A 13,199-nucleotide genomic window follows, 5' to 3' on the forward strand; every position below is an offset into this window, starting at 1 on the left:
GCTGGAGTTGGGTCAGTGTCAATGACAGTGTGTTGGCAGCAGCCACTCAATGTTAGTGGTGGCTGTTTAACAGTCTGATGGCCTTGAGATAGAAGCTGTTTTTCAGTCTCTCGGTCCCAGCTTTGATGCACCTGTACTGACCTCGCCTTCTGGATGATAGCGGGGTGAACAGGCAGTGGTTCGGGTGGTTGATGTCCTTGATGATCTTTATGGCCTTCCTGTAACAACGGGTGGTGTAGGTGTCCTGGAGGGCAGGTAGTTTGCCCCCGGTGATGCGTTGTGCAGTCCTCACTACCCTCTGGAGAGCCTTACGGTTGAGGGCGGAGCAGTTGCCGTACCAGGCGGTGATACAGCCCACCAGGATGCTCTCGATTGTGCATCTGTAGAAGTTTGTGAGTGCTTTTGGTGACAAGCCGAATTTCTTCAGCCTCCTGAGGTTGAATAGGCGCTGCTGCGCCTTCTTCACGACGCTGTCAGTGTTAGTGGACCAATTCAGTTTGTCTGTGATGTGTATGCCGAGGAACTTAAAACTAGCTACCCTCTCCACTACTGTTCCATCGATGTGGATAGGGGGGTGTTCCCTCTGCTGTTTCCTGAAGTCCACAATCATCTCCTTAGTTTTGTTGACGTTGAGTGTGAGGTTATTTTCCTGACACCACACTCCGAGGGCCCTCACCTCCTCCCTGTAGGCCGTCTCGTCGTTGTTGGTAATCAAGCCTACCACTGTTGTGTCATCCGCAAACTTGATGATTGAGTTGGAGGCGTGCGTGGCCACGCAGTCGTGGGTGAACAGGGAGTACAGGAGAGGGCTCAGAACGCACCCTTGTGGGGCCCCCGTGTTGAGGATCAGCGGGGAGGAGATGTTGTTGCCTACCCTCACCACCTGGGGGCGGCCCGTCAGGAAGTCCAGTACCCAGTTGCACAGGGCGGGGTCGAGACCCAGGGTCTCGAGCTTGATGACGAGCTTGGAGGGTACTATGGTGTTGAATGCCGAGCTGTAGTCGATGAACAGCATTCTCACATAGGTATTCCTCTTGTCCAGGTGGGTTAGGGCAGTGTGCAGTGTGGTTGAGATTGCATCGTCTGTGGACCTATTTGGGCGGTAAGCAAATTGGAGTGGGTCTAGGGTGTCAGGTAGGGTGGAGGTGATATGGTCCTTGACTAGTCTCTCAAAGCACTTCATGATGACGGAAGTGAGTGCTACGGGGCGGTAGTCGTTTAGCTCAGTTACCTTAGCTTTCTTGGGAACAGGAACAATGGTGGCCCTCTTGAAGCATGTGGGAACAGCAGACTGGTATAGGGATTGATTGAATATGTCCGTAAACACACCGGCCAGCTGGTCTGCGCATGCTCTGAGGGCGCGGCTGGGGATGCCGTCTGGGCCTGCAGCCTTGCGAGGGTTAACACGTTTAAATGTCTTACTCACCTCGGCTGCAGTGAAGGAGAGACTGCATGTTTCCGTTGCAGGCCGTGTCAGTGGCACTGTATTGTCCTCAAAGCGGGCAAAAAGTTATTTAGTCTGCCTGGGAGCAAGACATCCTGGTCCGTGACTGGGCTGGATTTCATCTTGTAGTCCGTGATTGACTGTAGACCCTGCCACATGCCTCTTGTGTCTGAGCCATTGAATTGAGATTCCACTTTGTCTCTGTACTGACGCTTAGCTTGTTTGATAGCCTTACGGAGGGAATAGCTGCACTGTTTGTATTCAGTCATGTTGCCAGACACCTTGCCCTGATTAAAAGCAGTGGTTTGCGCTTTCAGTTTCACGCGAATGCTGCCATCAATCCACGGTTTCTGGTTAGGGAATGTTTTTATCGTTGCTATGGGAACGACATCTTCGACGCACGTTCTAATGAACTCGCACACCGAATCAGCGTATTCGTCAATATTCCCATCTGACGCAATACGAAACATGTCCCAGTCCACGTGATGGAAGCAGTCTTGGAGTGTAGAGTCAGCTTGGTCTGACCAGCGTTGGACAGACCTCAGCGTGGGAGCCTCTTGTTTTAATTTCTGTCTGTAGGCAGGGATCAGCAAAATGGAGTCGTGGTCAGCTTTTCCGAAAGGGGGGCGGGGCAGGGCCTTATATGCGTCGCGGAAGTTAGAGTAACAATGATCCAAGGTTTTACCACCCCTGGTTGCGCAATCGATATGCTGATAACATTTAGGGAGTCTTGTATTCAGATTGGCTTTGTTAAAATCCCCAGCTACAATGAATGCAGCCTCCGGATAAATGTTTTCCAGTTTGCAAAGAGTTAAATAAAGTTTGTTCAGAGCCATCGATGTGTCTGCTTGGGGGGGGATATATACGGCTGTGATTATAATCGAAGAGAATTCTCTTGGAAGATAATGCGGTCTACATTTGATTGTGAGGAATTCTAAATCAGGTGAACAGAAGGATTTGAGTTCCTGTATGTTTCCTTCATCACACCATGTCCCGTTTGTCATGAGGCATACGCCCCCGCCACTCTTCTTACCAGAGAGATGTTTGTTTCTGTCGGCGCGATGCGTGGAGAAACCCGTTGGCTGCACCGCTTCGGATAGCGTTTTCCCAGTAAGCCATGTTTCCGTAAAGCAGAGAACGTTGCAGTCACTGATGTCCCTCTGGAATGCCACCCTTGCTCGGATTTCATCAACCTTGTTGTCGAGAGACTGGACATTGGCAAGAAGAATACTGGGAAGTGGTGCGCGATGTGCCCTTTTTCGGAGTCTGACCAGAACACCGCCGCGTTTCCCTCTTTTTCGGAGTCGTTTCCTTGGGTCGCTGCATGCGATCCATTCCGTTGTCCTGTTTGTAAGGCAGAACACAGGATCCGCGTCGCGGAAAACATATTCTTGGTCGTACTGATGGTGAGTTGACGCTGATCTTATATTCAGTAGTTCTTCTCGACTGTATGTAATGAAACCTAAGATGACCTGGGGTACTAATGTAAGAAATAACACGTAAAAAAACAAAAAACTGCATAGTTTCCTAGGAACGCGAAGCGAGGCGGCCATCTCAGTCGGCGCCGGAAGTAAACATTGTGTTGATGATCCCCCATAGTGTTAGTTGATCCCCCATTGTGTTGATGATCCTCCATAGTGTTAGTTGATCCCTCATTGTGTTAATGATCCTCAATAGTGTTAGTTGATCCACCATTGTGTTGATGATCCCCCATTGTGTTGATGATCCCCCATTGTGTTGATGGTCCCCCATAGTGTTAGTTGATCCCCCATTGTGTTGATGATCCTCCATAGTGTTACTTGATCCCCCATTGTGTTGATGGTCCCCCATAGTGTTAGTTGATCCCCCATTGTGTTGATGATCCCCCATTGTGTTGATGATCCCCCATAGTGCTTTCAGAGCTCATTCTGAGGTGTGGTGGAGTGTTTCCTGTCTAGTCCCATTCTACACTTATTTTACAAGTGACCTAGCTTTGCACAGTGTGTGTGCGTGTGTGTGTGTGTGATTCATAGAAACATTGCAAACAAACGGTTTGGTATGTAATATGTCATATAAGTGCAGTACCTGTGTTTACCTATCCTATAGAGCAGTCCAGACTCCTCCTCCCCCCGCTCCTCAGAGACCCCTCCGCCCCTGCCCACCACCCCCCCTCCTGAGGCTTACTATGAAGAGGCAGTACCTCTCAGCCCTGGCAAGCAGCCAGAGTACATCACCACACGTGGGAGCTCCAGCCCTCCTATCTCCATAGAGGATGGTTACTATGAGGATGCAGACAACAACTCTCCTTCTACCTGCATCAACGGACGACAACGCAAAAACTCCTGTGAGTCAAACGTAGTAGAAAACATATCCTACAGGACTACAACGAGACCAGATTCATAGCTTCTGGTCTGTGTGGTTACAACTCCCTTTTTTAAGAATTGTATTCCTTAACACAGACAACTGTAGAATGTTCTGATTGGTTTCAGTCTAACTGTAGTTTCTTCTGATTGGTCTCACTCTAACTGTAGTTTCTTCTGATTGGTCTCACTCTAACTGTAGTATCTTCTGATTGGTCTCACTCTAACTGTAGTTTCTTCTGATTGGTTTCAGTCTAACTGTAGTTTCTTCTGATTGGTCTCACTCTAACTGTAGTTTCTTCTGATTGGTCTCAGTCTAACTGTAGTATATTCTGATTGGTTTCAGTCTAACTGTAGTTTCTTCTGATTGGTCTCAGTCTAACTGTAGTATCTTCTGATTGGTCTCACTCTAACTGTAGTTTCTTCTGATTGGTTTCAGTCTAACTGTAGTTTCTTCTGATTGGTTTCAGTCTAACTGATTGGTTTCAGTCTAACTGTAGTTTCTTCTGATTGGTCTCAGTCTAACTGTAGTATCTTCTGATTCTGATTGGTTTCAGTCTAACTGTAGTTTCTTCTGATTGGTTTCAGTCTAACTGTAGTATCTTCTGATTGGTCTCACTCTAACTGTAGTATCTTCTGATTGGTCTCACTCTAACTGTAGTTTCTTCTGATTGGTTTCAGTCTAACTGTAGTATCTTCTGATTGGTCTCACTCTAACTGTAGTATCTTCTGATTGGTCTCACTCTAACTGTAGTTTCTTCTGATTGGTTTCAGTCTAACTGTAGTATCTTCTGATTGGTCTCACTCTAACTGTAGTATCTTCTGATTGGTCTCACTCTAACTGTAGTATCTTCTGATTGGTCTCAGTCTAACTGTAGTTTTGTCACGACTAGTCAAGGTGGGAGGAATCAGGCGCAGAGAGCAAATAGTGAATAGAGGTTTATTCTCCGGTGACCAAAAATAAACACGGACAACCCAAAAATACAAACAGGGTGAAAAATATCCAAAACAGGAATAAACAGACAAACCGGAGAAATAAAACACAAAAACACCAACAGCCGAAATGAAAAGACAAAAACAAACAATCCCGCACAAAACAAGGGCGGGACAACCTACATTATATACAGATACTAATTAACTAACACACAGGTGAAAACAATCAGACAAAACCAACAGATAACCGAAAAGGGATCAGTAGTGGCTAATAGGACGGTGACGACAACCGCCGAGCACAGCCTGAACGGGCAGGAGAGCCAACCTCGGCGGAAGTCGTGACAAGTTTCTTCTGATTGGTTTCAGTCTAACTGTAGTTTCTTCTGATTGGTCTCAGTCTAACTGTAGTTTCTTCTGATTGGTCTCAGTCTAACTGTAGTTTATTCTGATTGGTTTCAGTCTAACTGTAGTTTATTGGTCTCAGTCTGTAGTTTCTTCTGATTGGTCTCACTCTAACTGTAGTTTCTTCTCATTGGTCTCAGTCTAACTGTAGTTTCTTCTGATTGGTGTCACTCTAACTGTAGTTTCGTCTCATTGGTTTCAGTCTAACTGTAGTTTATTGGTCTCAGTCTGTAGTTTCTTCTGATTGGTCTCAGTCTGTAGTTTCTTCTGATTGGTCTCAGTCTGTAGTTTCTTCTGATTGGTCTCAGTCTGTAGTTTCTTCTGATTGGTCTCACTCTAACTGTAGTTTCTTCTGATTGGTCTCAGTCTGTAGTTTCTTCTGATTGGTCTCAGTCTGTAGTTTCTTCTGATTGGTCTCAGTCTGTAGTTTCTTCTGATTGGTCTCACTCTAACTGTAGTTTCTTCTGATTGGTCTCAGTCTGTAGTTTCTTCTGATTGGTCTCAGTCTGTAGTTTCTTCTGATTGGTCTCACTCTAACTGTAGTTTCTTCTGATTGGTCTCAGTCTGTAGTTTCTTCTGATTGGTCTCACTCTAACTGTAGTTTCTACTGATTGGTCTCAGTCTGTAGTTTCTTCTGATTGGTCTCAGTCTAACTGTAGGTTCTTGGTCTCTCCCTCTCCCCAGACAATGACTCTGATGCTCTGAGTAGTTCCTATGAGTCATATGAGGAGGATGAAGATGAAAGGGGAGCAGGACCAGGGTCCAGGCTGACCCACCACTGGCCTAGTGATGAGAGCTCCATGCTCCCTGTCAGAGACTGTAGGATATGTGCCTTCCTGCTGCGAAAGAAACGCTTTGGACAGTGGGCCAAGCAACTGACTGTCATACGGGACAACAGGCTACAGGTACACACACACACACACACACACACACACACACACACACACACACACACACACACACACACACACACACACACACACACACACACACACACACACACACACACACACACACACACACACACACACACACACACACACACACACACACACACACACACAAAATCCTTAACCCCTGTGTTCTCTCCTCCAGTGCTATAAGAGCTCTAAGGACGTGTCCCCGTATGTTGACCTGCCCCTGACCCTTTGCACTGTTGTCTACGCCCCTAAAGAGGGACGCAGGAAGAGACATGAGCTGAGGTTCTCTCCACCCAGTGGAGAGGCTCTGGTCCTGGCTGTGCAGAGCCGGGAGCAGGCACACAGGTGGCTCAGGGTGAGGACAAAACACACACATACACACACACACACACAGACACACACACACACGCATACATACACACACCTGTCACACACACACTTTTCCTTTCCCTTTCCACATCCATGTGTGTGTGTGTGTGTGTGTGTGTGTGTGTGTGTGTGTGTGTGTGTGTGTGTGTGTGTGTGTGTGTGTGTGTGTGTGTGTGTGTGTGTGTGTGTGTGTGTGTGTGTGTGTGTGTGTGTGTTCTCAGGTGGTCCGTAAAGTGAGTCAGGGAAAAGGACCAGAAGAGTCCACTTCTCCCATGATGCCCAGAAAGACTGAGCTGGACAAGGTGTGTGTTACACGAGAGTCAGTGTGTGTTACACTAGATTAAGTGTGTGTTTGTGTGTAGAAACCCAATAGAATGCACAGCCTAAATACATAAAACATTTACAGAATAATAACAGAACAACAGAATAATAACAGAACAACAGAATAATAACAGAACAACAGAATAATAACAGAATAATAACAGAATAATAACAGAATAATAACAGAACAACAGAATAATAACAGAACAACAGAATAATAACAGAATAATAACAGAACAATAACAGAACAACAGAATAATAACAGAACAACAGAATAATAACAGAATAATAACAGAACAATAACAGAACAACATAATAATAACAGAACAACAGAATAATAACAGAACAACAGAATAATAACAGAACAACAGAATAATAACAGAACAACAGAATAATAACAGAATAATAACAGAACAACAGAATAATAACAGAACAACAGAATAATAACAGAACAACAGAATAATAACAGAATAATAACAGAACAATAACAGAACAACATAATAATAACAGAACAACATAATAATAACAGAACAACAGAATAATAACAGAACAACAGAATAATAACAGAACAACAGAATAATAACAGAATAATACCAGAACAACAGAATAATAAAATAATAATACCAGAACAACAGAATAATAACAGAACAACAGAATAATAACAGAATAATAACAGAACAACAGAATAATAACAGAATAATACCAGAACAACAGAATAATAACAGAACAACAGAATAATAACAGAACAACAGAATAATAACAGAACAACAGAATAATAACAGAACAACAGAATAATAACAGAACAACAGAATAATAACAGAACAACAGAATAATAACAGAATAATACCAGAACAACAGAATAATAACAGAATAATACCAGAACAACAGAATAATAACAGAACAACAGAATAATAACAGAATAATAACAGAACAACAGAATAATAACAGAATAATACCAGAACAACAGAATAATAACAGAACAACAGAATAATAACAGAACAACAGAATAATAACAGAACAACAGAATAATAACAGAACAACAGAATAATAACAGAATAATACCAGAACAACAGAATAATAACAGAACAACAGAATAATAACAGAACAACAGAATAATAACAGAACAACAGAATAATAACAGAACAACAGAATAATAACAGAATAATAACAGAACAATAACAGAATAATAACAGAACAATAACAGAACAACAGAATAATAACAGAACAACAGAATAATAACAGAATAACAACAGAATAATAACAGAATAATAACAGAACAACAGAATAATAACAGAATAATACCAGAACAACAGAATAATAGCAGAACAACAGAATAATAACAGAATAATAACAGAAAAACAGAATAATAACAGAATAATAACAGAACAACAGAATAACAACAGAACAACATAATAACAACAGAACAATAACAAAACAACAGAATAATAACAGAACAATAACAGAACAACAGAATAATAACAGAACAACAGAACAATAACAGAACAATAACAGAACAATAACAGAACAACAGAATAATAACAGAACAACAGAATAACAACAGAACAACAGAATAATAACAGAATAATAACAGAACAACAGAATAATAACAGAACAACAGAATAATAACAGAATAATAACAGAACAACAGAATAATAACAGAACAACAGAATAATAACAGAATAATAACAGAACAACAGAATAATAACAGAATAATAACAGAACAACAGAATAATAACAGAACAACAGAATAATAACAGAACAACAGAATAATAACAGAACAACAGAATAATAACAGAACAACAGAATAATAACAGAACAACAGAATAATAACAGAACAACAGAATAATAACAGAACAACAGAATAATAACAGAATAATACCAGAACAACAGAATAATAACAGAATAATACCAGAACAACAGAATTTACATTTACATTACATTTAAGTCATTTAGCAGACGCTCTTATCCAGAGCGACTTACAAATTGGTGCATTCACCTTATGACATCCAGTGGGACAGTCACTTAACAATAGTGCATCTAAAACTTAGGGGGGTGGGGTGAGAGGGATTACTTAACCTATCCTAGGTATTCCTTAAAGAGGTGGGGTTTCAGGTGTCTCCGGAAGGTGGTGATTGACTCCGCTGTCCTGGTGTCGTGAGGGAGTTTGTTCCACCATTGGGGGGCCAGGGCAGCGAACAGTTTTGACTGGGCTGAGCGGGAGCTGTACTTCCTCAGTGGTAGGGAGGCGAGCAGGCCAGAGGTGGATGAACGCAGTGCCCTTGTTTGGGTGTAGGGCCTGATCAGAGCCTGGAGGTACTGAGGTGCCGTTCCCCTCACAGCTCCGTAGGCAAGCACCATGGTCTTGTAGCGGATGCGAGCTTCAACTGGAAGCCAGTGGAGAGAACGGAGGAGCGGGGTGACGTGAGAGAACTTGGGAAGGTTGAACACCAGACGGGCTGCGGCGTTCTGGATGAGTTGAAGGGGTTTAATGGCACAGGCAGGGAGCCCAGCCAACAGCGAGTTGCAGTAATCCAGACGGGAGATGACAAGTGCCTGGATTAGGACCTGCGCCGCTTCCTGTGTGAGGCAGGGTCGTACTCTGCGGATGTTGTAGAGCATGAACCTACAGGAACGGGCCACCGCCTTGATGTTAGTTGAGAACGACAGGGTGTTGTCCAGGATCACGCCAAGGTTCTTGGCGCTCTGGGAGGAGGACACAATGGAGTTGTCAACCGTGATGGCGAGATCATGGAACGGGCAGTCCTTCCCGGGAGGAAGAGCAGCTCCGTCTTGCCGAGGTTCAGCTTGAGGTGGTGATCCGTCATCCACACTGATATGTCTGCCAGACATGCAGAGATGCGATTCGCCACCTGGTCATCAGAAGGGGAAAGGAGAAGATTAATTGTGTGTCGTCTGCATAGCAATGATAAGAGAGACCATGTGAGGTTATGACAGAGCCAAGTGACTTGGTGTATAGCGAGAATAGGAGAGGGCCAAGAACAGAGCCCTGGGGGACACCAGTGGTGAGAGCGCGTGGTGAGGAGACAGATTCTCGCCACGCCACCTGGTAGGAGCGACCTGTCAGGTAGGACGCAATCCAAGCGTGGGCCGCGCCGGAGATGCCCAACTCGGAGAGGGTGGAGAGGAGGATCTGATGGTTCACAGTATCGAAGGCAGCCGATAGATCTAGAAGGATGAGAGCAGAGGAGAGAGAGTTAGCTTTAGCAGTGCGGAGCGCCTCCGTGATACAGAGGAGAGCAGTCTCAGTTGAATGACTAGTCTTGAAACCTGACTGATTTGGATCAAGAAGGTCATTCAGAGAGAGATAGCGGGAGAGCTGGCCAAGGACGGCACGTTCAAGAGTTTTGGAGAGAAAAGAAAGAAGGGATACTGGTCTGTAATTGTTGACATCGGAGGGATCGAGTGTAGGTTTTTTCAGAAGGGGTGCAACTCTCGCTCTCTTGAAGACGGAAGGGACGTAGCCAACGGTCAGGGATGAGTTGATGAGCGAGGTGAGGTAAGGGAGAAGGTCTCCGGAAATGGTCTGGAGAAGAGAGGAGGGGATAGGGTCAAGGGGGCAGGTTGTTGGGCGGCCGGCCGTCACAAGACGCGAGATTTCATCTGGAGAGAGAGGGGAGAAAGAGGTCAGAGCACAGGGTAGGGCAGTGTGAGCAGAACCAGCGGTGTCGTTTGACTTAGCAAACGAGGATCGGATGTCGTCGACCTTCTTTTCAAAATGGTTGACGAAGTCATCTGCAGAGAGGGAGGAGGGGGGAGGGGGCGGAGGATTCAGGAGGGAGGAGAAGGTGGCAAAGAGCTTCCTAGGGTTAGAGGCAGATGCTTGGAATTTAGCGTGGTAGAAAGAGGCTTTAGCAGCAGAGACAGAGGAGGAAAATGTAGAGAGGAGGGAGTGAAAGGACGCCAGGTCCGCAGGGAGGCGAGTTTTCCTCCATTTCCGCTCTGCTGCCCGGAGCCCTGTTCTGTGAGCTCGCAATGAGTCATCGAGCCACGGAGCAGGAGGGGAGGACCGAGCCGGCCTGGAGGATAGGGGACATAGAGAGTCAAGGGATGCAGAGAGGGAGGAGAGGAGGGTTGAGGAGGCAGAATCAGGAGATAGGTGGGAGAAGGTTTGAGCGGAGGGAAGAGATGATAGGATGGAAGAGGAGAGAGTAGCGGGGGAGAGAGAGCGAAGGTTGGGACGGCGCGATACCATCCGAGTAGGGGCAGTGTGGGAGGTGTTGGATGAGAGCGAGAGGGAAAAGGATACAAGGCAGTGGTCGGAGACTTGGAGGGGAGTTGCAATGAGGTTAGTGGAAGAACAGCATCTAGTAAAGATGAGGTCGAGCGTATTGCCTGCCTTGTGAGTAGGGGGGAAGGTGAGAGGGTGAGGTCAAAAGAGGAGAGGAGTGGAAAGAAGGAGGCAGAGAGGAAAGAGTCAAAGGTAGACGTGGGGAGGTTAAAGTCGCCCAGAACTGTGAGAGGTGAGCCGTCCTCAGGAAAGGAGCTTATCAAGGCATCAAGCTCATTGATGAACTCTCCGAGGGAACCTGGAGGGCGATAAATGATAAGGATGTTAAGCTTGAAAGGGCTAGTAACTGTGACAGCATGGAATTCAAAGGAGGCGATAGACAGATGGGTAAGGGGAGAAAGAGAGAATGACCACTTGGGAGAGATGAGGATCCCGGTGCCACCACCCCGCTGACCAGACGCTCTCGGGGTGTGCGAGAACACGTGGGCGGACGAAGAGAGCAGTAGGAGTAGCAGTGTTGTCTGTGGTGATCCATGTTTCCGTCAGTGCCAAGAAGTCGAGGGACTGGAGGGAGGCATAGGCTGAGATTAACTCTGCCTTGTTGACCGCAGATTGGCAGTTCCAGAGGCTACCGGAGACCTGGAACTCCACGTGGGTCGTGCGCGCTGGGACCACCAGAGTAGGGTGGCCGCGGCCACGCGGTGAGGAGCGTTTGTATGGTCTGTGCAGAGAGGAGAGAACAGGGATAAACAGACACATAGTTGACAGGCTACAGAAGAGGCTACGCTAATGCAAAGGAGATTGGAATGACAAGTGGACTACACGTCTCGAATGTTCAGAAAGTTAAGCTACGTAGCAAGAATCTTATTGACTAAAATGATTAAAATGATACAGTACTACAGTACTGCTGAAGTAGGCCAGCTGGCAATGGGTGCGTTGTTGACACTACACTAATCAAGTCGTTCCGTTGAGTGTAATAGTTTCTGCAGTGTTGCTATTCGGGGGCTAGCAGGCTAGCTAGCAGTGTTGTTTACGTTACGTTGCGTTAAAAGAACGACAATAGATGGCTAGCGAACCTAGAAAATCGCTCTAGACTACACAATTATCTTTGATACAAAGACGGCTATGTAGCTAGCTAAGTAGCTAGCTACGATCAAACAAATCAAACCGTTGTACTGTAATGAAATGAAGTGAAAATGTGATACTACCTGTGAGTGCGACCGGGTAGTTGAGTTCTATACAGAAGACGTTGGCTAGTGTTGGCTAGCTGTTGGCTAGCTAGCAGAGTCACCTACGTTAAGGACGACAAATAGCTGGCTAGCTAACCTCGGTAAATTAAGATAATCACTCTAAGACTACACACTCTAAACCTAAACAACACAATTATCTTGGATACGATGATACGAAGACAGCAAAGACAGCTATGTAGCTAGCTAACACTAAACTAATCAAGTCGTTCAGTTGAGTGTGATAGTTTCTCCAGTGCAGCTAATCAGTGGACGTTAGCTAGCTGGCTAGTGAAGACTACGTTAGGACGGCGAAATACGATAATTACGCAATTATCTTTGATACAAAGACGGCTATGTAGCTAGCTGAGAAGAATTTGCTAAGAATTTGCTAAGATAAGACAAATCAAACCGTTGTGAAATATAATGAAAAAGTTATACTACCCGTTGGAGCGACGTACAGAACAACAGAATAATAACAGAATAATAACAGAACAACAGAATAATAACAGAATAATACCAGAACAACAGAATAATAACAGAACAACAGAATAATAACAGAACAACAGAATAATAACAGAACAACAGAATAATAACAGAATAATACCAGAACAACAGAATAATAACAGAACAACAGAATAATAACAGAACAACAGAATAATAACAGAACAACAGAATAATAACAGAACAACAGAATAATAACAGAATAATAACAGAACAATAACAGAATAATAACAGAACAATAACAGAACAACAGAATAATAACAGAACAACAGAATAATAACAGAATAACAACAGAATAATAACAGAATAATAACAGAACAACAGAATAATAACAGAATAATACCAGAACAACAGAATAATAGCAGAACAACAGAATAATAACAGAATAATAACAGAACAACAGAATAATAACAGAATAATAACAGAACAACAGAATAACAACAGAACAACATAATAACAACAGAACAATAACAAAACAACAGAATAATAACA

At 44.5% G+C, this 13,199-nt stretch overlaps 1 protein-coding gene across 3 annotated transcripts in view; it reads left to right on the plus strand.

The window, feature by feature from the left end:
- LOC124011316 (actin filament-associated protein 1-like 1) overlaps positions 1-13,199 on the plus strand; it is a 111,100-nt gene that overhangs the window by 65,089 nt on the left and 32,812 nt on the right. For all 3 annotated transcript variants that reach the window (XM_046324561.1, XM_046324560.1, XM_046324562.1), the window contains exons 5-8: positions 3,530-3,767; positions 5,803-6,023; positions 6,214-6,393; positions 6,629-6,709. In XM_046324561.1, the coding sequence (XP_046180517.1) occupies positions 3,530-3,767; positions 5,803-6,023; positions 6,214-6,393; positions 6,629-6,709 (720 nt within the window). The remainder of the gene's footprint in view (positions 1-3,529; positions 3,768-5,802; positions 6,024-6,213; positions 6,394-6,628; positions 6,710-13,199) is intronic.

This window comes from Oncorhynchus gorbuscha, linkage group LG23, assembly GCF_021184085.1.
Source record: "Oncorhynchus gorbuscha isolate QuinsamMale2020 ecotype Even-year linkage group LG23, OgorEven_v1.0, whole genome shotgun sequence".
NCBI lineage: Eukaryota > Metazoa > Chordata > Actinopteri > Salmoniformes > Salmonidae > Oncorhynchus > Oncorhynchus gorbuscha.